The 21,265-nt window shown below is 34.3% G+C and overlaps 1 protein-coding gene across 1 annotated transcript in view; it reads left to right on the top strand.

The window, feature by feature from the left end:
* LOC142341285 (protein LMBR1L-like) overlaps positions 1-21,265 on the top strand; it is a 43,558-nt gene that overhangs the window by 8,060 nt on the left and 14,233 nt on the right. The window contains exons 3-6 of the mRNA XM_075392203.1: positions 380-571; positions 762-1,134; positions 4,273-4,433; positions 4,698-5,080. Of these exons, the coding sequence (XP_075248318.1) occupies positions 380-571; positions 762-1,134; positions 4,273-4,433; positions 4,698-5,080 (1,109 nt within the window). The remainder of the gene's footprint in view (positions 1-379; positions 572-761; positions 1,135-4,272; positions 4,434-4,697; positions 5,081-21,265) is intronic.

Below are 21,265 nucleotides of genomic sequence, written 5' to 3' on the forward strand. Positions count from 1 at the left end.
AATTTTTTCACTGAAAGAACTTTTTCAGCTTTTTATTTTCTCCCTAAACTTCCGTTTTTTTTGCTCGCTCACTTGTAAAAACAGAAAACCATGACGCTTTTTCGAGTCGTAAAAATGAGCCAATTGGACGCAAAAACTACTAAAAGGTGGACTTTATGCGCTTTTCTGTCGCCAAAGCTTTTCAAAGTCAAAAAGTTATCACAAAAAGTCAAAAAGTGAACGCAGTATTTCCGGTAAATCCAAATCTTAAGAAAACTATTTGTCTTTTCGAATTGTAAAAGTAAAAGCCAGGAACACCCCATTTTGTTACAGGTTTTGGCTTTTCCAGACACGATGGAGATGTGAGAATAAGAAATTGCGATATATATGTTGTTCGCAGGTACCCAAACAACTACTACCTTCAATGGTTGAACAGGAGTGTTATGAGTGCTCTGTGGAACAGTCTCTTCTTCTTCTGTAACTTGAATCTTTTTTTGTTGCTTCCTTTTGCGTACTTCTTTACTGAGAGCCAAGGAGCCTCATCCAGCAGTAGTGGACCTCACTCACACGCAGCCAGCATCGGAATGATATAGTTTACATCTATAAAGCATTAAAAATCTCGATGTTGGAATTTTTTACAGCAAGCTATTTATGAAATCTTCGTCAATTTTAGTGAAGTTGTGCATATTAGGAAATCGATTGGATTTGATCGATCAGCTTCAAAACATCGCAAAAAAAGTTAATAGAGCATATTTGCTGTAAAAATAGTAATTATAGTCAAGCGTTTTTGATAATCAACAGGTAAAATTAACTGCGTCTCTTATCAAATATTCCGATATATATCATTCCGTTGCAGCGGCCAAAGTGTACGAAACGTTTGTGTCTCTGTTCTGGCTAACAGTCTTAGTAGCTGGACTGGTGTTGATATTCTGTGCAATAACCAACTTCGACTATTTCAATATCGCATTATACCCGGACAATGGAACCACAGCCACGGTAACTGGTTCCACTGGAAATGGGAATACAGGAACTAGTGCCGGATGGAGTGGCGGGTGGTGGTTTCGGAACAGTATTGGGCTGGCAGTTGGAGCAACTAAAGCGCAGCAGATTGAGTTGGAGAAAGAGCGTCAGAGAAATACCATTCTTCTAGTATGGGTGAGAGCTGTGCACTCCTTTTTAATTGGTCTCAAACGAAGTTTGTTGCAATTATATTAGTCCTGAGTCGCTTGATCGATTGTTCGTCCTCAAAAACGGGATAAACAGGTAGAGCTCGGAGAGCAATAAGTGGCTGAGCAGCTCTCTTGGAGCCTTGCGCCCTACAAGTCTCTAAGTTTGCGATCCGCCGAAGCTTTTGAGGAGACAATTTCAGGATGTGAAGGGCGGTTCTCAGTCTGAAAACTTTGACCCCCTCGGTGACCCCACCCTTAACCCTTCAACTTCAGTCACCCCATGCCTCCTCCAACCGGGTGATTTGGGTCCCCTCTCGTCCAGCTCTCCCACAGCCTTACCCCTCCCCCCATCGCTTGACCCCCACTCAGCTCTTACCCTCTAATGCTGGCATCCCTAATCCCTAGCTGGCTACTACTGAAGCAAACCGCTCGGCGGTCTTCTGAGAGCAATTCGCCCGACGTTAGTGGGTTATGTTTGTGATGCCTCCAAGGAGTTCCAAAAATGTCGGAAATACGTCACCTGATGTCATCTGACTCAGACCAAGCCTCAGTTGTTTTTTTTACTGTCCTAATATTTTTCTCTCTTTCTATAATTGATCCCAAACAAAGTTTGGATCTTTTCCGTTTGTGCCCCCCCCCCAGCTTACTGGGTGCATATTATTTGCAACCCCCAGATGCACGTGCAATATTTTTCCATAATGATTTACTATGTAATGACACGCGCTCTGTAACTGGGGGGAGCATAACGTACTGGGGGGGGGGGGGGGGCACAAACGGAAAAGATCCCAAAGTTTTAAGCAATTGTTAATAGCCGCGTCAGCAAGCCAGGCGGCTATTATTTCGCTCCTAATTTTTTTTCGTCTAACAGATTTTTGTTTCGTCTTACCCTGACTTCTTAGAATTGACTTTTTCAATGACTTCGGTGACTTCTACTGCTTTGCAGTTAAAGTTTGTGTTCGTGACGTCATTTCTACTTTGAGGTCATTTGCGTGACTTAGCTCACTCAAAAAATGATTTCTGAACTCACTTATGGAACTTTAAATTTTATGAACATTTACTAATTAAAAATAATAGCGTGCATCTAAGTATTGCGGGTTTTTTTCCTTGCAGAGCAAATGTGTCTCATAAAAATGACAGTCCGAATCTAACCTAGAAATTCCAGTGGTCTAATAAAAAGCTGGTGGTCGATCTGTCGATCTTATTTCTTTAGTTGTTTCAATTCATGGTAGGCCACAAGCGTCTATTGTGGCTATTTTCCGGCAATCTTCCGGCTACGTTATTAGTCCGCAAGTCTTGAATGTGATATTTTGTTTGTCTGTTCTTATGTCTGAGCCATCTGACTTTTCGTTCTCAAAAACGGGTGAAACGGCAGGTACCACCTGGAGAGCATTTAGTTCTCTTAGAGCCTTTCGCCTTGCTAGACTGTAAATATGCGATTTACGGAAACTGCTTTGGAGACATGATTTCATAGCGTGAAAGGAGGCTCCTAGAATTGATAGTCGTTGCACGTTTTCTGAAATCCTGCAATCTGATTCTGCCAAAAACTCAAGTAGGTAGTTTAGTTCACGTTTTCAGATAAAACTTTGTAAATGCAACGTTATGAATGCACATTTTTATGGAATATTGATCCAATTAAATGTGATTTTACATGATTTGTTTGATGTCCATATGCGCGCAAGGGCTAAAGGAGATTTTCCCCCTTTTTCGAGTTTTTTTATAACGACAGTACCTTAAGGCTTGCAACCAATAATGCGCCATAGGTCAATAAAATACTCGAAGCAACTATACAGACGAAGTCCATGCAAGGCCTAGGGCTTTCTAAAAATCCTGCAGATGTTGGCAAGATTGTGAAAATCTGATGTTTTCAAAGTATTAACATTTTTTTGTTTGCTCTATTTTTAGTCAAAATCTCAAGAACCGTTCAAAAGTTAAAAAGGATAAGAATAGACGGTAAAAAACTTGAATGTTGGTTTCAATTTTTCCAAAAGGAGCCAGTGTAACGGATATTTCTTGTCTTTTCGGAAATTAGAGCAGAAAAAATCAAATTGGCGGTAGTTTATTTCACCATACTTATCTCGAATCGTGTACATGTCAATTGCGATTTTAAAACGCATCCCTGGAGGAAAACTTAGAGGAAAATACTTAGAGTTAAATTTTCAAATTACGTAAATTCTATTGATAGAAGCAATTTAATACACTGACAATATTTTTATGTTCTATGTTCTATCATTTTTTTCGAAAGTACAATTTTTAATAGCTATTTAATAGAGAGCATGCAGTTGTTCGAATTTGTCTGCCGAACTAAATGACTGATTTTTATAGCTGCGAAGCTGTAAGCTGAGCGTAGCTATATTGCGGTGCTCTTGGTTTTTTTTGTTTCGTCGTCTGACGCTTTATTTTCGTTTTACATTTGTTCTAGAACATTCTGTCTCGTCACTGCTTAAATGGCTTTTTCGCGCTTGATTTCACGCTTTGTGCGTGACCTAAATTGCGGTTATTCAGAAACAGAATCTGTTCCTAAAACAAAGTTGATTGTAAGAAAACAGATTGTATGGTCCGACAGCCGAGTGGTTAAGGCGACTGGCTGTTAATCCGGAGATCGCCGGTTCGAGACGCGACAGGGAAACTTTTTTGCACCCAAAAACAACCTCCTTTGAAATAAACTTGGAAGTTTTATAGGCGGCGGCGATAACTATTATCAACTCACTTCTGTATCTTTTTCCATCTGTATTTTACGGCACGCAAGTCTATTTTGCAGCTATTCCGGCAATCTGCCGGCTATGTTAGTCTATTGAAGTACTGTATCCCAAGTAAACATAACGCAAACCACAATTTTTGGGATATTTGCTAATTTCTGTTTTGCTTAATTGTCTTCTTTGACCAAATGCCTAAATATTGAAGTTAAATTTTGGGAGCTTTTCCGTTTGTGTCCCCCCATCTTAGCATTCCCCTAGAACGAGGTGCTGTACTGCCACCTTAGTTTAGGTTCATAATTTGGGGTTGTTGTTCAACTCTTTTACGATACTTTTGAAAATCATGGTGCATTTGTAACCATTCATAGTCTGAAAACTAAAACCTTCTAAAGTAATTTCATGGGACCGGAATAGGAATGGATATGTTTTAGGACGTGAGTTGGAATTTCATCCCTCTTCTTTACTCGTGCATGTCTCTGATTGGAGCGTGTTTGCACCTTCTATGTACCCCACTGGGATTTGCCAAATTGTTCACAGTGCTGGGAAAAGTGCTTACCAAACCACAGTTTATGCACGACATACAACAAGACAGGTGATTTTAGTTAGATATTTTTATAACGCAATTGCGAAGATGTCGGTCCCAACTTCTAAAGCTTTTTCTGAAAAGAGTTTAGATTCAACCTTAAAGTAGTTGTTAACTTAGGTCTTGTGCAGGAGTTCTGTTGATGTATTTTCACTAATTTTTGAAATATTTCAGCACTTCGGTTTTCGATGATATGAGCGATAGGAAATGGGAACTTTAAGCTTCTGGCGCTGCGTCTATCTTTTAAAAATTTATGACTCCCGTAAATTTCAGAGATTCCCTGGAATTGCAGCGCCATCTGATAAAACGAAAGCTCGAAATTCTCAAAGATAAACGAGAGCTGGAGCAGAATAATAACAACATTGACAACTTAACCGACGTCACTAATACTTCAACTAAATTGTCATCCGGCAAAAATCTAACCAAAACTAAACGCACGCTCCTGAGTAGAAGTTTCACTGGCTTTGACAAACAATCACCAAAGCAACATCGATGGAGTACAGAATTGGAGGATGATGAGACAAGCATGCAGATTAGACACAGTAGGCTGTCATTATCAAGATCTCTGACACATGGGGATATTCTGGCTAACGGAGATACATCCCGCTCAGTTTATGCAAGGAATGGATCACGAGTCACATCATCGCAAAGCGAATGTAAGTTCAAATCGACGTTTGTTCCAGATGTGCTTTTACCTGATACATGTGATGGTATGACCGCTTCACGCCTTAGTTTATTTCAGATGAAATCATCAAACCCCAGCCCATAATTTGCACCTTTCCCTCTTCAGAGACGTCTATGCAATTTACATTAACTCTTCCCGTAATCTTTTTGCTGTGTAAATATAGTTCTAATAACAATATTAAAGGCAGGTTAGGTGTTTAATGGTTGAAAAGCGTTCCTGTTTTGTTTTTGTTAATAGCCGCCCTCAGCTTCTCAACAGGCTATTATTGCGCTCCTAATTTTTTTGCAATCCAATGATGTTGGTTTGGATTGGTACGCTGTCTTTCTACAATCCAAAGTATTTGGATTATATTGGTGTGCTGTCTTTTTTTTTAAGATCTGATCACTTTTTTTTGGCTTTTTCACGTCACTGAGAAGTCAAATCAGAGTGATGATTTTAGTCTGAAGTAGTAAGGAAGCCTAAATTTGAGTAGGCGGGGAGGCATGATTTTTTTTGTCAAACTACCTTTGAAATGGAGTGCGAACAAATTTTAGTTTTTCAGAGGGAATTTCTCTTCAAGTGCGTAATTGTGATTTATGTTTTCAGCGTTTCTTCTCTTGAGTACTTTTAAAATGATTCATATGTGCTCTAATTGAGCCTATTTGCAATTGCTTGAATTCATCAATGGGCAGCTAAAGCTTTTTATGATTTCGACACTTTGTAGTCTAAAAAAATTATGACTATTTGAATGTTGCACCCTTTTTTGCTATTATTCATGTCCTGTAACTTAGCATCCTTGATGACGGTTTTGTTGGTCGCCTATTAGACATAAACGGACCTAATTATTGGTGTGAGTCAATAGCTAAATTTTTTTCGTCACTTTGACAACTTCGTTTTCAAAAACTTATGGTTGTTTGAGTTTCTCGTTTATTGGTTGAACTTTTTTGTCTGACCATTTAATCACATTAAGAATAGAACTCACAGGTTTCTAACGGAAATTAATTTAGTGATTTTTGAAGTTTACAGCTATGGATTTTTTTTTGACTTTGACATTAATTGTTTTGCAGGAAATGGCATCGATTTTTGTTGGGTTTTCCTAATTTCGTTGATGTCAGGTCACATCAAGTTCTAAAGCTGCTTAAATCAATCGAGTTAATTGCTCCAGGTCATAGCGATTGCTTTCTATGATCTATAGGGTGCTCTTTCAAAAAAATTGAAATGAATTTTTTTCGTGTATTTTTTTTTACATATTGTTTTATCACTTCTCAGTAGTGATATATCTCACTGGTTGCTAATAAAGATTTTTTCAGTTAAAAATTTTCATTATGTTTTTCTGTAATTTTCCAGGTGATTTTTTACTGTGATTTGGAACATAAAAGCGTTCTTTAGGTTTTGAGAAAATTGATTGTCATCTTGTTTTCTTTTTATTTAGTCTCATTTAATACAGCTTTCTTTGGTTGCTAATGAGGAAAAAGTATGTGAGGTAGTCGCTTAAGTTCGTACCAATCTTTTTATGCTTTGGAGCAGTATTCGCAAAAGTTGCTTTTTAGTGTTGTGGTCCTGTCGTTCACTCTTAAAAAAGAAAGCCGTTTGTGGTCAGTTTTGATTCAATTTTTAGCCGACTTCTTCATTGACTGAGAGACAGCTTCTTTTCAAATTGTTGATGTGATTTTTTTGTATCCTGCCTTCATTTATATTTCTAATGTTTTATGCAGCCATTAGAACTGCTAAAAAGAAATTTAATGACCTCCGAACTTCTATGTTATGCTGTGTCTGAGGATTCTGGATTGTATTTCACATTGACTCAACCGTTTTTCAAGGCTAATTACTAAGAGTTTTCTTGTCTCTTTTGCCTCTTTTTTTACTTTGCCTCCAACTCTTTCACTAGATTGTTGTCTTGTGTACGTGTTCTAAGGATGTGTAGGTTCAATTTTTCATAGTGTGCATATTATTATTGGTATTTCAAACTCTAGATGTTGGAAAATGAAATAGGTTCTAAGTTTTTTGTTTGTGTTTGCGCATATAGAGTCGTGGGTTTTGCCTGTTATTGTTTAATATAACTGTAAAAATGTTAAATGTCAGTTCATTAGATAAACCATTTCATTGGATTGTACCATTTCATTGGATTGTACATCACATGTCCTGCTATGTTTTTCGTTAGGTTTTTTTTCAAACCCTTTTCCATGAGTTTGTGCTTTTGCAACGGAATAAACAAGTAAAGCTTGGCGGGCATTAAGTTTCAATAGAGGAGCTCAGCTGGCTTTTGTAGACTTTTAGGTGTTTGATGTTCTGAAACTGCTCTAGGGCCTAAATTCAAGCTTATACGTTTAGTTTTTTGCTGTTTTGAGCCCTGAATACAGCAGTTTTCCTAATTTTGTCCATTTTCTTTTAACTTTGTTAGTTTGTTTATTATAAAGGTCAATCTTAACTTATGTGGCTTTTGTGCTATGCAGAATGTTTTTCTATGCTAATTTCTTCGATTTAGTTTTGTTGCGTATGACAGCTTAACACCAAATTCAAGGCAATTTTCTTTTCTTTTCAATTTTATCGCAGGCTTCAGTTTTCGCAAGTTTCAATTTTTTATATCAAGGAAGTTTATTTAGGGCTTGTAAATGGGCTGAGGTAAGATCTCATTAATTTTTGCTAGTTTTAAGTTCTTCAGGTTTTTTTCTACTTTTAGTGAACAATGAAACAGATTTCAGACCTATAATTTGGGTTAATAGATAAATTTTCACAACCTAGATAAGTTTTTGAGGATCACATTCCCGTAACTTTGGATTTTTGACTATTGATAATTGTTTCAATTTTTTTTTCAAAATTTTTAATTTATTTTAAGGGGGCGATGAAAGATTAAGCACCTATTTTTAATTTTGAATTCTTTTTTGGGTCAATTTCTGACCTCTATTTTGCTCATATATAACCCGAATTAAATAGACGTTTGTCAATTTTGATAAAAGGTTCTGCGAGGCATGATTATTTTTATGACCATTTTGTGATCTATATGTTCTTTAAACAGAAAGACGTAAATTGTTTCTTATTTTTCCATTTTCCAATTTTTTTGAAAAATTATGTTATTCGAGTTCTTCCAGTCTTAGGTCGCAGGGAACCTGCTCCTGATTTGATTTTAGTTTACTTCCTAGACTCTCGGAGCAGTGGAATGGTTTGCATTACTTAAATATCAAGAATTTGAGGTAAGGGTGAACGCTTCAAGAGCGCAATGATAACATTTGTTTAATTAGATTTTTAATTAGTTCGAATTTTTTTTAGTTTCTCTTATCTTTTCAGACTGTTTATCGATTTGGCTTGCCTAGTTCATTCTCATCTGCTGTTCAGAAACAGTAGTTCTGAGTTTTCATTCAATTCTTTTGATTGTATATCAGGACCTGGTACTGTTGTTTATTTCTATTTCGTCGGAAAAAATTTTTTTTTTGGCTTTACCTAATTTTGCTGCGTTTTCGACATCTCGCGTAAATTCTTTTGGACTTCTCTCAGCTAGTTTCATTCTTCGCTTATTCTGCTCAAAGTGCTTTTAAAGTGCTTTCAAAGTGCTCAGCAACGCAATTGAAAATGAACGGAGTCATAGAAATTAAAATGGAACGTGAAACGGTATATACCCAAAATGAAATGAAAGAGAAAACGGTATTAACTCATAAAGCCCAATTTTATATGCCCGCTACTTAAACTTTGCTCTTATAAATCTGTTTTTCTATCTCTAATGCTTGATCTAATTGATGATAGCCTCTGCATCTTCTCATTAAGTAACCAAAGTATATCTAACAACAAAATGGAATCAAACTAGTTCGCACTTAAAAAATTTTTCCTTTCTCTGTTCCTTCCCAATCGGGGTTATGCGAATCAATTGCCGCTCTTTTCCGGTTAATCTGTGGTAATATTTTATTTGAGATTTTTAGATTTGTGGATGCTTTTTATTTGAAATTTAGAGATATCAAGATTAACAACATTTATTTGTTTCTTGAAGCTTAGTTTCCATCGGGAGATCGAGCAGATATTAGAAAATCAAATAATGAAGAAAACGAAATTGTTGCTATAATCTTGATTGTTCTTTTGCAATGGAATAAACACGTAAAGTTTGGCGGGCATTAATATTCAATAGAGGAGCTCAGCTGGCTTTTGCAGACTTTTGGGTGTTTGATGTTCTGAAACTGCTCTAGGGCCTAAATTCAAGGTTATACGTTTAGTTTTTTGCTGTTTTTGAGCCCTGAATACAGCAGTTTTTCTAATTTTGTCCATTTTCTTTCAGTTTTGTTTGTTTGTTTATTATAAAGGTCATTCTTAACTTATGTGGCTTTTGTGCTATGCAGAATGTTTTTCTATGCTAATTTCTTCGATTTAGTTTTGTTGCGTATGACAGCTTAACACCAAATTCAAAGCAATTTTCTTTTCTTTTCAATTTTATCGCAGGCTTCAGTTTTCGCAAGTTCAATTTTTTAGATCAAGGAAGTTTATTTAGGGCTTGTAAATGGGTTGTAATGTTTTTAACTACACAAAAGGTTTTGAAGATCTAGATCTCATTATTTTTTGCTAGTTTTAAGTTCTTCAGGTTTTTTCTACTTTTACTGAACAATGAAACAGATTTCAGGCCTATAATTTGGGATAATCGATAAATTTTCATAACCTAGATAAGTTTTTGAAGATCACATTCCCGCAACTTTGGATTTTTGACTTTTGATTATTGTTCCAATTTTTTAGAAATTTTTAATTGTTTATTTTAAGGGGGCGATGAAAGATTAAGCACCTATTTTTAATTTTGAATTCTTTTCGGATCAATTTCTGACCTCTATTTTGCTCATATATAACCCGAATTAAATAGACGTTTGTCAATGTTGATAAAGGGTTCTGCGAGACATGATTACTTTTATGACCATTTTGTGAGCTATATGATCTTTAAACAGAAACACGTAAATTGATACTTATTTTTCCATTTTCCAATGTTTGAAAAATTATGTTATTTGAGTTCTTCCAGTCTTAGGGGGCAGGGAACTTGCTCCTGATTTGATTATAGTTTACTTCATAGACTCTCGGAGCAGTGGAATGGTTTGCATTACATTAATTTGGCATTCGAAGTAACAAAACTTTTGACTTTTGATTTTTCGAGCCCTAGGTGTCAAATATCCTACTCTACGATTTAATAATAGTTACTGCAGTTTTCAGTGGCCATGGAATGCTCGTCAAATTTTTAATATCACAAGTTTTAGCATTTTTTAAAAATAAAATGAGATTTTTATTTTCCTGAGTTATTATCATTCTTCTGGTGTATCAATTGTTATGGGCCAGTGAAGATTTCTTTAGGCTTTAAATTAGTTTGCTGGATAGTTTTTAGAGCCAATGAAGAATTTATTACGCAAAAATTACAACAAAATATGCAATTTTCATTTTTAAAGTTTTCGCCATATTTCTCGGGTGTCTCCGTCGTTTAATCAGTATATTTAACGGGATCAAGTTTGGCGTTCAAGGTGAACGCTTCAAGAGCGCAATGATAACATTTGTTTAATTAGATTTTTAATTAGTTCGAATATTTTTAGTTTCTCTTATCTTTTCAGACTGTTTATCGATTTCACTTGCCTAGTTCATTCTCATCTGCTGTTCAGAAACAGTAGTTCTGAGTTTTCATTCAATTCTTTTGATTGTATTTCAGGAGCTGGTACTGTTAATTTTTTCTATTTCGTCGGAAAAAATTTGTTTGGTTTTACCTAATTTTGCCGCGTTTTCGACATCTCGCGTAAATTCTTTTCGACTTCTCTCAGCTAGTTTCATTCTTCGCCTCTTCTGCTCGAAGTGCTTTTAAAGTGCTTTCAAAGTGCTCAGCAACGCAATTGAAAATGAACGGAGTCATAGAAATTGAAATGGAACATGAAACGGTATATACCCAAAATGAAATGAAAGACGAAACGGTATTAACTCATAAATCCCGCTACTTAAACTTTGCTCTTATAAATCTGTATTACCATCTCTGATGCTTGATCTAATTGATGATAGCCCCTGCATCTTCTCATTAAGTAACCAATATATATCTAACAACAAAATGAAATCAAACTAGTTTGCACTTAAAAAATTTTTCCTTTCTCTGTTCTTTCCCAATCGGGGTTATGGGAATCAATTGCCGCTCTTTTCCGGTTAATCTGTGTTAATGTTTTATTTGAGATTTTTAGATTTCAAGGTGCTTTTTATTTGAAATTTAGAGATATCAAGATTAACATTTATTTGTTTCTTGAAGCTTAGTTTCCATCGGGAGATCGAGCAAATATTAATAAATCAAATAATGATAAAACGAAATTCTTGCTATACTCGTGATTGTTCTTTTGCAACGGAATAAACACGTAAACTTGGCGGGCTTTAAGTTTCAATAGAGGAGCTCAGCTGGCTTTTGCAGACTTTTGGGCGTTTGATGTTCTGAAGCTGCTCTAGGGCCTAAATTCAAGGTTATACGTTTAGTTTTTTGCTGTTTTTGAGCCCTGAATGCAGCAGTTTTTCTAATTTTGTGCATTTTCTTTTAATTTTGTTTGTTCGTTTATTATAAAGGTCATTCTTAACTTATGTGGCTATTGTGCTATAAAGAATGCTTTTCTATGCTAATTTCTTTGATTTATTTTTGTTGAGTATGACAGCTTAACACCAAAGTCAAGGCAATTTTTTTTTTAACTTTATTGCAGGCTTCAGTTGTTGCAAGTTTCAACTATTAGATCAAGGAAGTTTATTTAGGGCTTGTAAATGGGTTGATGTAATGTTTTTAACTACACAAAAGGTTTTGAAGATCTGGATCTCATAAATTTTTGCTGGTTTTAAGTTCTTCAGGTTTTTTCTACTTTTAGTGAACAATGAAACAGATTTCATGCCTATAGTTTGGGTTAATAGATAACGTTTCATAACTTAGATAAGTTTTTGAGGATCACATTCCCGCAACTTTGGATTTTTGACTTTTGATTATTTTTCCAATTTTCAAAATTTTTAATTTTTTATTTTAAGGGGGGCGATGAAAGATTAAGCACCTATTCTTAATTTTGAATTCTTTTTGGATCAATTTCTGACCTCTATTTTGCTCATATATAAACCGAATTAAATAGAGTTTTGTCAATGTTGATAAAGGGTTCTGCGAGACATGATTACTTTTATGACCATTTTGTGAGCTATGTTCTTTAAACAGAAACACGTAAATTGATACTAATTTTTCCATTTTCCAATGTTTTTGAAAAATTATGTTATTTGAGTTCTTCCAGTCTTAGGGGGCAGGGAACTTGCTCCTGATTTGGTTATAGTTTACTTCATAGACTCTCGGAGCAGTGGAATGGTTTGCATTACTTAAATATCAAGATTTTGAGCCTTTTTTAATTTGGCATTCGAAGTGTCAAATCTTTTGACTTGATTTTTCGAGCCCTAGGTGTCAAACATCCTACTCTACGATTTAATAATAGTTAATTCAGTTTTCAGTGGCCATGGAATGCTCGTCAACTTTTTAATGTCACAAGTTTTAGCATTTTTTAAAAATAAAATGAGATTTTTATTTTCCTGAGTTATTATCATTCTTCTGGTGTATCAATTGTTATGGGCCAGTGAAGATTTCTTTAGGCTTTAAATTAGTTTGCTGGATAGTTTTTAGAGCCAATGAAGATTTTATAACGCAAAAATTACAATAAAATATGCAATTTTCATTTTTAAAGTTTTCGCCATATTTCTCGGGTGTCTCCGTCGTTTAATGAGTATATTTAACGGGATCAAGTTTGGCGTTCAGGGTGAGCGCTTCAAGAGCGCAAGGATAACATTTGTTTAATTAGATTTTTAATTAGTTCGAATTTTTTTAGTTTCTCATCTTTTCAGACTGTTTATCGATTTGGCTTGCCTAGTTCATTCTCATCTGCTGTTCAGAAACAGTAGTTCTGAGTTTGCATTCAATTCGTTTGATTGTATTTCAGGACCTGGTACTGTCGTTTTTTTCTATTTCGTCGGAAAAGAATTGTTTGGCTTTACCTAATTTTTCCGCGTTTTCGACATCTCGCGTAAATTCTTTTCGACTTCTTTCAGCTAGTTTCATTCTTCGCTTATTCTGCTGAAAGTGCTTTCAAAGTGCTCAGCAACGCAATTGAAAATGAACGGAGTCATAGAAATTGAAATGGTTCATGAAACGGTATATACCCAAAATGAAATGAAAGACGAAACGGTATTAACTCATAAAGCCCGCTACTTAAACTTTGCTCTTATAAATCTGTATTACCATCTCTAATGCTTGATCTAATTGATGATAGCCCCTGCATCTTCTCATTAAGTAACCAAAGTATATCTAACAACAAAATGAAATCAAACTAGTTCGCACTTGAAATATTTTTCCTTTCTCTGTTCTTTCCCAATCGGGGTTATGGGAATCAATTGCCGCTCTTTTCCGGTTAATCTGTGTTAATGTTTTATTTGAGATTTTTAGATTTCAAGATGCTTTTTATTTGAAATTTAGAGATATGAAGATTAACAACATTTATTTGTTTCTTGAAGCTTAGTTTCTATCGGGAGATCGAGCAGATATTAAAAAATCAAATAATGATGAAAACGAATTTCTTGCTATAATCTTGATTGTTCTTTTGCACCGGAATAAACACGTAAACTTGGCGGGCATTAATATTCAATAGAGGAGCTCAGCTGGCTTTTGCAGACTTTTGGGTGTTTGATGTTCTGAAACTGCTCTAGGGCCTAAATTCAAGGTTATACGTTTAGTTTTTTGCTGTTTTTGAGCCCTGAATACAGCAGTTTTTCTAATTTTGTCCATTTTCTTTTAATTTTGTTTGTTTTTTCATTATAAAGGTCATTCTTAACTTATGTGGCTACTGTGCGCTATGCAGAATGTTTTTCTATGCTAATTTCTTTGATTTATTTTTGTTGAGTATGACAGCTTAACACCAAAGTCAAGGCAATTTTTTTTTCAATTTTATCGCAGGTTTCAATTTTTAGATCAAGGAATTTTATTTAGGGCTTGTAAATGGGTTGATGTAATGTTTTTAACTAAACAAAAGGTTTTGAAGATATAGATCTCATCAATTTTTGCTAGTTTTAAGTTCTTCAGGTTTTTTCTGCTTTTAGTGAACAATGAAACAGATTTCAGGCCTATAAGTTGGGTTAATAGATAAATTTTCATAACCTAGTTATGTTTTTGAGGATCACATTCCCGCAACTTTGGATTTTTGACTTTTGATTATTGTTCCAATTTTTTTTCAAAATTTTTAATTTTTTATTTCAAGGGGCGATGAAAGATTAAGCACCTATTCTTAATTTTGAATTCTTTTTGGATCAATTTCTGACCTCTATTTTGCTCATATATAAACCGAATTAAATAGACGTTTGTCAATGTTGATAAAAGGTTCTGCGAGGCATGATTATTTTTTTGACCATTTTGTGATCTATATGTTCTTTAAACAGAAAGACGTAAATTGTTTCTTATTTTTCCATTTTCCATTTTTTTTGAAAAATTATGTTACTTGAGTTCTTCCAGTCTTAGGGGGCAGGGAACTTGCTCCTGATTTGATTAGTTTATTTCATAGACTCTTGGAGCAGTGGAATGGTCTGCATTACTTAAATATCAAGATTTTGAGTCTTTTTTAAATTGGCATTCGAAGTGTCAAAACTTTTGACTTTTGATTTTTCGAGCCCTAGGTGTCAAACGATTTAATAATTGTTACTGCAGTTTTCAGTGGCCATGGAATGCTCGTCAACTTTTTAATGTCACAAGTTTTAGCATTTTTTAAAAATAAAATGAGATTTTTATTTTCCTGAGTTATTATCATTCTTCTGGTGTATCAATTGTTATGGGCCAGTGAAGATTTCTTTAGGCTTTAAATTAGTTTGCTGGATAGTTTTTAGAGCCAATGAAGAATTTATAACGCAAAAATTACAATAAAATATGCAATTTTCATTTTTAAAGTTTTCGCATTATTTCTCGGGTGTCTCCGTCGTTTAATGAGTATATTTAACGGGATCAAGTTTGGCGTTCAGGGTGAGCGCTTCAAGAGCGCAATGATTACATTTGTTTAATTCGATTTTTAATTAGTTCGAATTTTTTTTTGTTTCTCTTATCTTTTCAGACTGTTTATCGATTTGGCTTGCCTAGTTCATTCTCATCTGCTGTTCAGAAACAGTAGTTCTGAGTTTTCATTCAATTCGTTTTATTGTATTTCAGGACCTGGTACTGTCGTTTTTTTTCTATTTCGTCGGAAAAAAATTGTTTGGCTTTACCTAATTTTGCCGGGTTTTCGACATCTCGCGTAAATTCTTTTCGACTTCTTTCAGCTAGTTTCATTCTTCGCTTATTCTGCTCAAAGTGCTTTTAAAGTGCTTTCAAAGTGCTCAGCAACGCAATTGAAAATGAACGGAGTCAAAGAAATTGAAATGGTTCATGAAACGGTATATACCCAAAATGAAATGAAAGACGAAACGGTATGAACTCATAAAGCCCGCTACTTAAACTTTGCTCTTATAAATCTGTATTACCATCTCTAATGCTTGATCTAATTGATGATAGCCCCTGCATCTTCTCATTAAGTAACCAAAGTATATCTAACAACAAAATGAAATCAAACTAGTTCGCACTTAAAATTTTTTTTCTTTCTCTGTTCTTTCCCAATCGGGGTTATGGGAATCAATTGCCGCTCTTTTCCGGTTAATCTGTGTTAATGTTTTATTTGAGATTTTTAGATTTCAAGGTGCTTTTTATTTGAAATTTAGAGATATCAAGATTAACAACATTTATTTGTTTCTTAAAGCTTAGTTTCCATCTGGAGATCGAGCAGATATTAATAAATCAAATAATGATGAAAACGAAATTCTTGCTATTATCTTGATTGTTCTTTTGCACCGGAATAAACACGTAAACTTGGCGGGCATTAATATTCAATAGAGGAGCTCAGCTGGCTTTTGCAGACTTTTGGGTGTTTGATGTTCTGAAACTGCTCTAGGGCCTAAATTCAAGGTTATACGTTTTGCTGTTTTTGAGCCCTGAATACAGCAGTTTTTCTAATTTTGTCCATTTTCTTTCAGTTTTGTTTGTTTGTTTATTATAAAGGTCATTCTTAACTTATGTGGCTATTGTGCTATGCAGAATGTTTTTCTAGGCTAATTTCTTTGATTTATTTTTGTTGAGTATGACAGCTTAACACCAAAGTCAAGGCAATTTTTTTTTCAATTTTATCGCAGGTTTCAATTTTTAGATCAAGGAAGTTTTTTGGGGCTGGTAAATGGGTTGATGTAATGTTTTTAACTACACAAAAGGTTTTCAAGTTCTAGATCTCATTAATTTTTGCTAGTTTTAAGTTCTTCAGGTTTTTTCTACTTTTAGTGAACAATGAAACAGATTTCATGCCTATAGTTTGGGTTAATAGATAACGTTTCATAATTTAGATAAATTTTTGAGGATCACATTCCCGCAACTTTGGTTTTTTGACTTTTGATTATTGTTCCAATTTTTTTTTCAAAATTTTCAATTTTTTATTTTAAGGGGGCGATGAAAGATTAAGCACCTATTCTTAATTTTGAATTCTTTTTGGATCAATTTCTGACCTCTATTTTGCTCATATATAAACAGAATTAAATAGACGTTTGTCAATGTTGATAAAGGGTTCTGCGAGACATGATTACTTTTATGACCATTTTGTGAGCTATGTTTTTTAAACAGAAACACGTAAATTGATACTTATTTTTCCATTTTCCAATGTTATTTGAGTTCTTCCAGTCTTAGGGGCCAGGGAACCTGCTCCTGATTTGATTATAGTTTACTTCATAGACTCTTGGAGCAGTGGAATTGTTTGCATTACTTAAATATCAAGAATTTGAGCCTATTTTAATTTGGCATTCGAAGTGTCAAAAATTTTGATTTTTCGAGCCCTATGTGTCAACAATCCTACTCTACGATTTATTAATAGTTACTGCAGTTTTCAGTGGCCATGGAATGCTCGTCAACTTTTTAATGTCACAAGTTTTAGCATTTTTAAAAATAAAATGGGACTTTTATTTTTCTGAGTTATTGTCATTCTTCTGGTGTATCAATTGTTATGGTCCAGTGAAGATTTCTTTAGGCTTTAAATTAGTTTGCTGGATAGTTTTTAGAGCCAATGAAGAATCTATAACGCAAAAATTTCAATAAAATATGCAATTTTCAATTTTAAAGTTTTCGCCATATTTCTCGGGTGTTTCCGTCGTTTAATGAGTATATTTAACGGGAGCAAGTTTTGCGTTCAGGGTGAACGCTTCAAGAGCGCAATGATAACATTTGTGTAATTAGATTTTTAATTAGTTCGAATTTTTTTAGTTCCTCTAAACTTTTCAGACTGTTTCTCGATTTGGCTTACCTAGTTCAATCTCATCTGCTGTTCAGATACAGTAGTTCTGAGTTTTCATTGAATTCTTTTGATTGTATTTCAGAACCTGGTACTGTTGTTTTTTCTATTTCGTCGAATAAATTTTTGTTTCGCTTTAACATAATTTTGCCGAGTTTTCGACATCTCGCGTAAATTCTTTTCGACTTCTCTGAGCTAGTTTCATTCTTCGCTTATTCTGTTCAAAGTGCTTTTAAAGTTCTTTCAAAGTGCTCAGCAACGCAATTGATAATGAACTGAACCATAGAAATTGAAATGGAACACGAAACGGTATATACTCAAAATGAAATGGAAGACGAAACGGTATTAACTCATAAAGCCCAATTTTATATGCCCGCTACTTAAACTTCGCTCTTATAAATCTGTATTACCATCTCTAATGCTTGATCTAATTGATGATAGCCCCTGCATCTTCTCATTAAGTAACCAAAGTATATCTAACAACAAAATGAAATCAAACTAGTTCGCACTTAAAATTTTTTTTCTTTCTCTGTTCTTTCCCAATCGGGGTTATGGGAATCAATTGCCGCTCTTTTCCGGTTAATCTGTGTTAATGTTTTATTTGAGATTTTTAGATTTCAAGGTGCTTTTTATTTGAAATTTAGAGATATCAAGATTAACAACATTTATTTGTTTCTTAAAGCTTAGTTTCCATCTGGAGATCGAGCAGATATTAATAAATCAAATAATGATGAAAACGAAATTCTTGCTATTATCTTGATTGTTCTTTTGCACCGGAATAAACACGTAAACTTGGCGGGCATTAATATTCAATAGAGGAGCTCAGCTGGCTTTTGCAGACTTTTGGGTGTTTGATGTTCTGAAACTGCTCTAGGGCCTAAATTCAAGGTTATACGTTTTGCTGTTTTTGAGCCCTGAATACAGCAGTTTTTCTAATTTTGTCCATTTTCTTTCAGTTTTGTTTGTTTGTTTATTATAAAGGTCATTCTTAACTTGTGTGGCTATTGTGCTATGCAGAATGTTTTTCTAGGCTAATTTCTTTGATTTATTTTTGTTGAGTATGACAGCTTAACACCAAAGTCAAGGCAATTTTTTTTTCAATTTTATCGCAGGTTTCAATTTTTAGATCAAGGAAGTTTTTTGGGGCTGGTAAATGGGTTGATGTAATGTTTTTAACTACACAAAAGGTTTTCAAGTTCTTGATCTCATTAATTTTTGCTAGTTTTAAGTTCTTCAGGTTTTTTCTACTTTTAGTGAACAATGAAACAGATTTCATGCCTATAGTTTGGGTTAATAGATAACGTTTCATAACTTAGATAAATTTTTGAGGATCACATTCCCGCAACTTTGGTTTTTTGACTTTTGATTATTGTTCCAATTTTTTTTTCAAAATTTTCAATTTTTTATTTTAAGGGGGCGATGAAAGATTAAGCACCTATTCTTAATTTTGAATTCTTTTTGGATCAATTTCTGACCTCTATTTTGCTCATATATAAACAGAATTAAATAGACGTTTGTCAATGTTGATAAAGGGTTCTGCGAGACATGATTACTTTTATGACCATTTTGTGAGCTATGTTTTTTAAACAGAAACACGTAAATTGATACTTATTTTTCCATTTTCCAATGTTATTTGAGTTCTTCCAGTCTTAGGGGCCAGGGAACCTGCTCCTGATTTGATTATAGTTTACTTCATAGACTCTTGGAGCAGTGGAATTGTTTGCATTACTTAAATATCAAGAATTTGAGCCTATTTTAATCTGGCATTCGAAGTGTCAAAAATTTTGATTTTTCGAGCCCTATGTGTCAACAATCCTACTCTACGATTTATTAATAGTTACTGCAGTTTTCAGTGGCCATGGAATGCTGGTCAACTTTTTAATGTCACAAGTTTTAGCATTTTTAAAAATAAAATGGGACTTTTATTTTTCTGAGTTATTGTCATTCTTCTGGTGTATCAATTGTTATGGTCCAGTGAAGATTTCTTTAGGCTTGAAATTAGTTTGCTGGATAGTTTTTAGAGCCAATGAAGAATCTATAACGCAAAAATTTCAATAAAATATGCAATTTTCAATTTTAAAGTTTTCGCCATATTTCTCGGGTGTTTCCGTCGTTTAATGAGTATATTTAACGGGAGCAAGTTTTGCGTTCAGGGTGAACGCTTCAAGAGCGCAATGATAACATTTGTGTAATTAGATTTTTAATTAGTTCGAATTTTTTTAGTTCCTCTAAACTTTTCAGACTGTTTCTCGATTTGGCTTACCTAGTTCAATCTCATCTGCTGTTCAGATACAGTAGTTCTGAGTTTTCATTGAATTCTTTTGATTGTATTTCAGAACCTGGTACTGTTGTTTTTTCTATTTCGTCGAATAAATTTTTGTTTCGCTTTAACATAATTTTGCCGAGTTTTCGACATCTCGCGTAAATTCTTTTCGACTTCTCTGAGCTAGTTTCATTCTTCGCTTATTCTGTTCAAAGTGCTTTTAAAGTTCTTTCAAAGTGCTCAGCAACGCAATTGATAATGAACTGAACCATAGAAATTGAAATGGAACACGAAACGGTATATACTCAAAATGAAATGGAAGACGAAACGGTATTAACTCATAAAGCCCAATTTTATATGCCCGCTACTTAAACTTCGCTCTTATAATTCTGTATTACCATCTCTAATGATTGATCTAATCGATGATAGCCCCTGCATCCTCTCATTAAGTAACCAAAGTATATCTAACAACAAAATGAAATCAAAATAGTTTGCACTTAAAAAGTATTTCCTTTCTGTTCTTTCTTTCCCAATCGGGGTTATGGGAATCAATGACGGCTCTTTTCCGGTTAATATGTGTTAATGTTTCATTTGAGATTTTTAGATTTCAAGGTGCTTTTTATTTGTAAATTCGAGATATCAAGATTAACAATATTTATTTGTTTCTTAAAGCTTAGTTTCCATCGGGAGATCGAGCAGATATTAAAAAATCAAATAATGATGAAAACGAAATTCTTGCTATAATCTTGATTGTTCTCGATGCTTCACTCAACTTGAAACTTTACGATCTCCTTTTGTCTGCAGTTGACCATCAGTTAAAGTTGTCAGTATTTTGTAAATTTTAGGCTTTTTACAAGAAGTCCGTTGTTTTTTATTTGGTTACTTTCTATTGTTTGTAGGAGAGGCAGTTGCGCAATATTATATGCGGTATGACGTCAAGGTTATTCACGATTACAGAATAGATTCTGATTGGAAGCTGATTTGGTTTGTTCCGCTGAAATAGAGTTTTTTACATTTACACTTTTTAACCCTTCCGTTATTTTTTGTGTTCAATGTGGCCGTTTAATATTTTTTCTTTTTTGGACATCATAAAATACCAGGAAGGGCAACCACTTAAGGAAAGGTTTTAAAAAAGTTTATTGTTCGTTTTGTGTTTCTGCGGTCCTGTCGCCCACTCTTAAAGAGAAAACCGTTTTAGTTCAATTTTCAGCCAACTTCTTCCTTGACTGAGATACCGCTTCTTTTCGAATTGTTGAAATTATTTTTGTATCCTAACTCTTTTATGCTGCGTCTGAGGATTCTGGAATTGTGTTTGTTTACTTTGACTCCACCGTTTTTCAAAGTTTTCTCCGTTGTTGCCTCTTTTCCTTTGCCTCCAACTCTTTCCACTAGATTGTCGTCTTGTGTGCGTGTTCTAAGGATGCGTAGGTTCAAGTTTTTCCTAATGTGTCCATATTATTATTGGTTCTTCAAACTCAAATGTTGGAAAATGAATTAGGTTCTAAGTTTTTTGTTTGTTTGCGAATGCAGCGTCGTGGGTTTTTGCCTGTGTTTGTTTAATATAATTGTTAAGATGTCATTTGATTAG

This window comes from Convolutriloba macropyga, chromosome 6, assembly GCF_964194025.1.
Source record: "Convolutriloba macropyga chromosome 6, txConMacr16.3, whole genome shotgun sequence".
Lineage (NCBI taxonomy): Eukaryota > Metazoa > Xenacoelomorpha > Acoela > Convolutidae > Convolutriloba > Convolutriloba macropyga.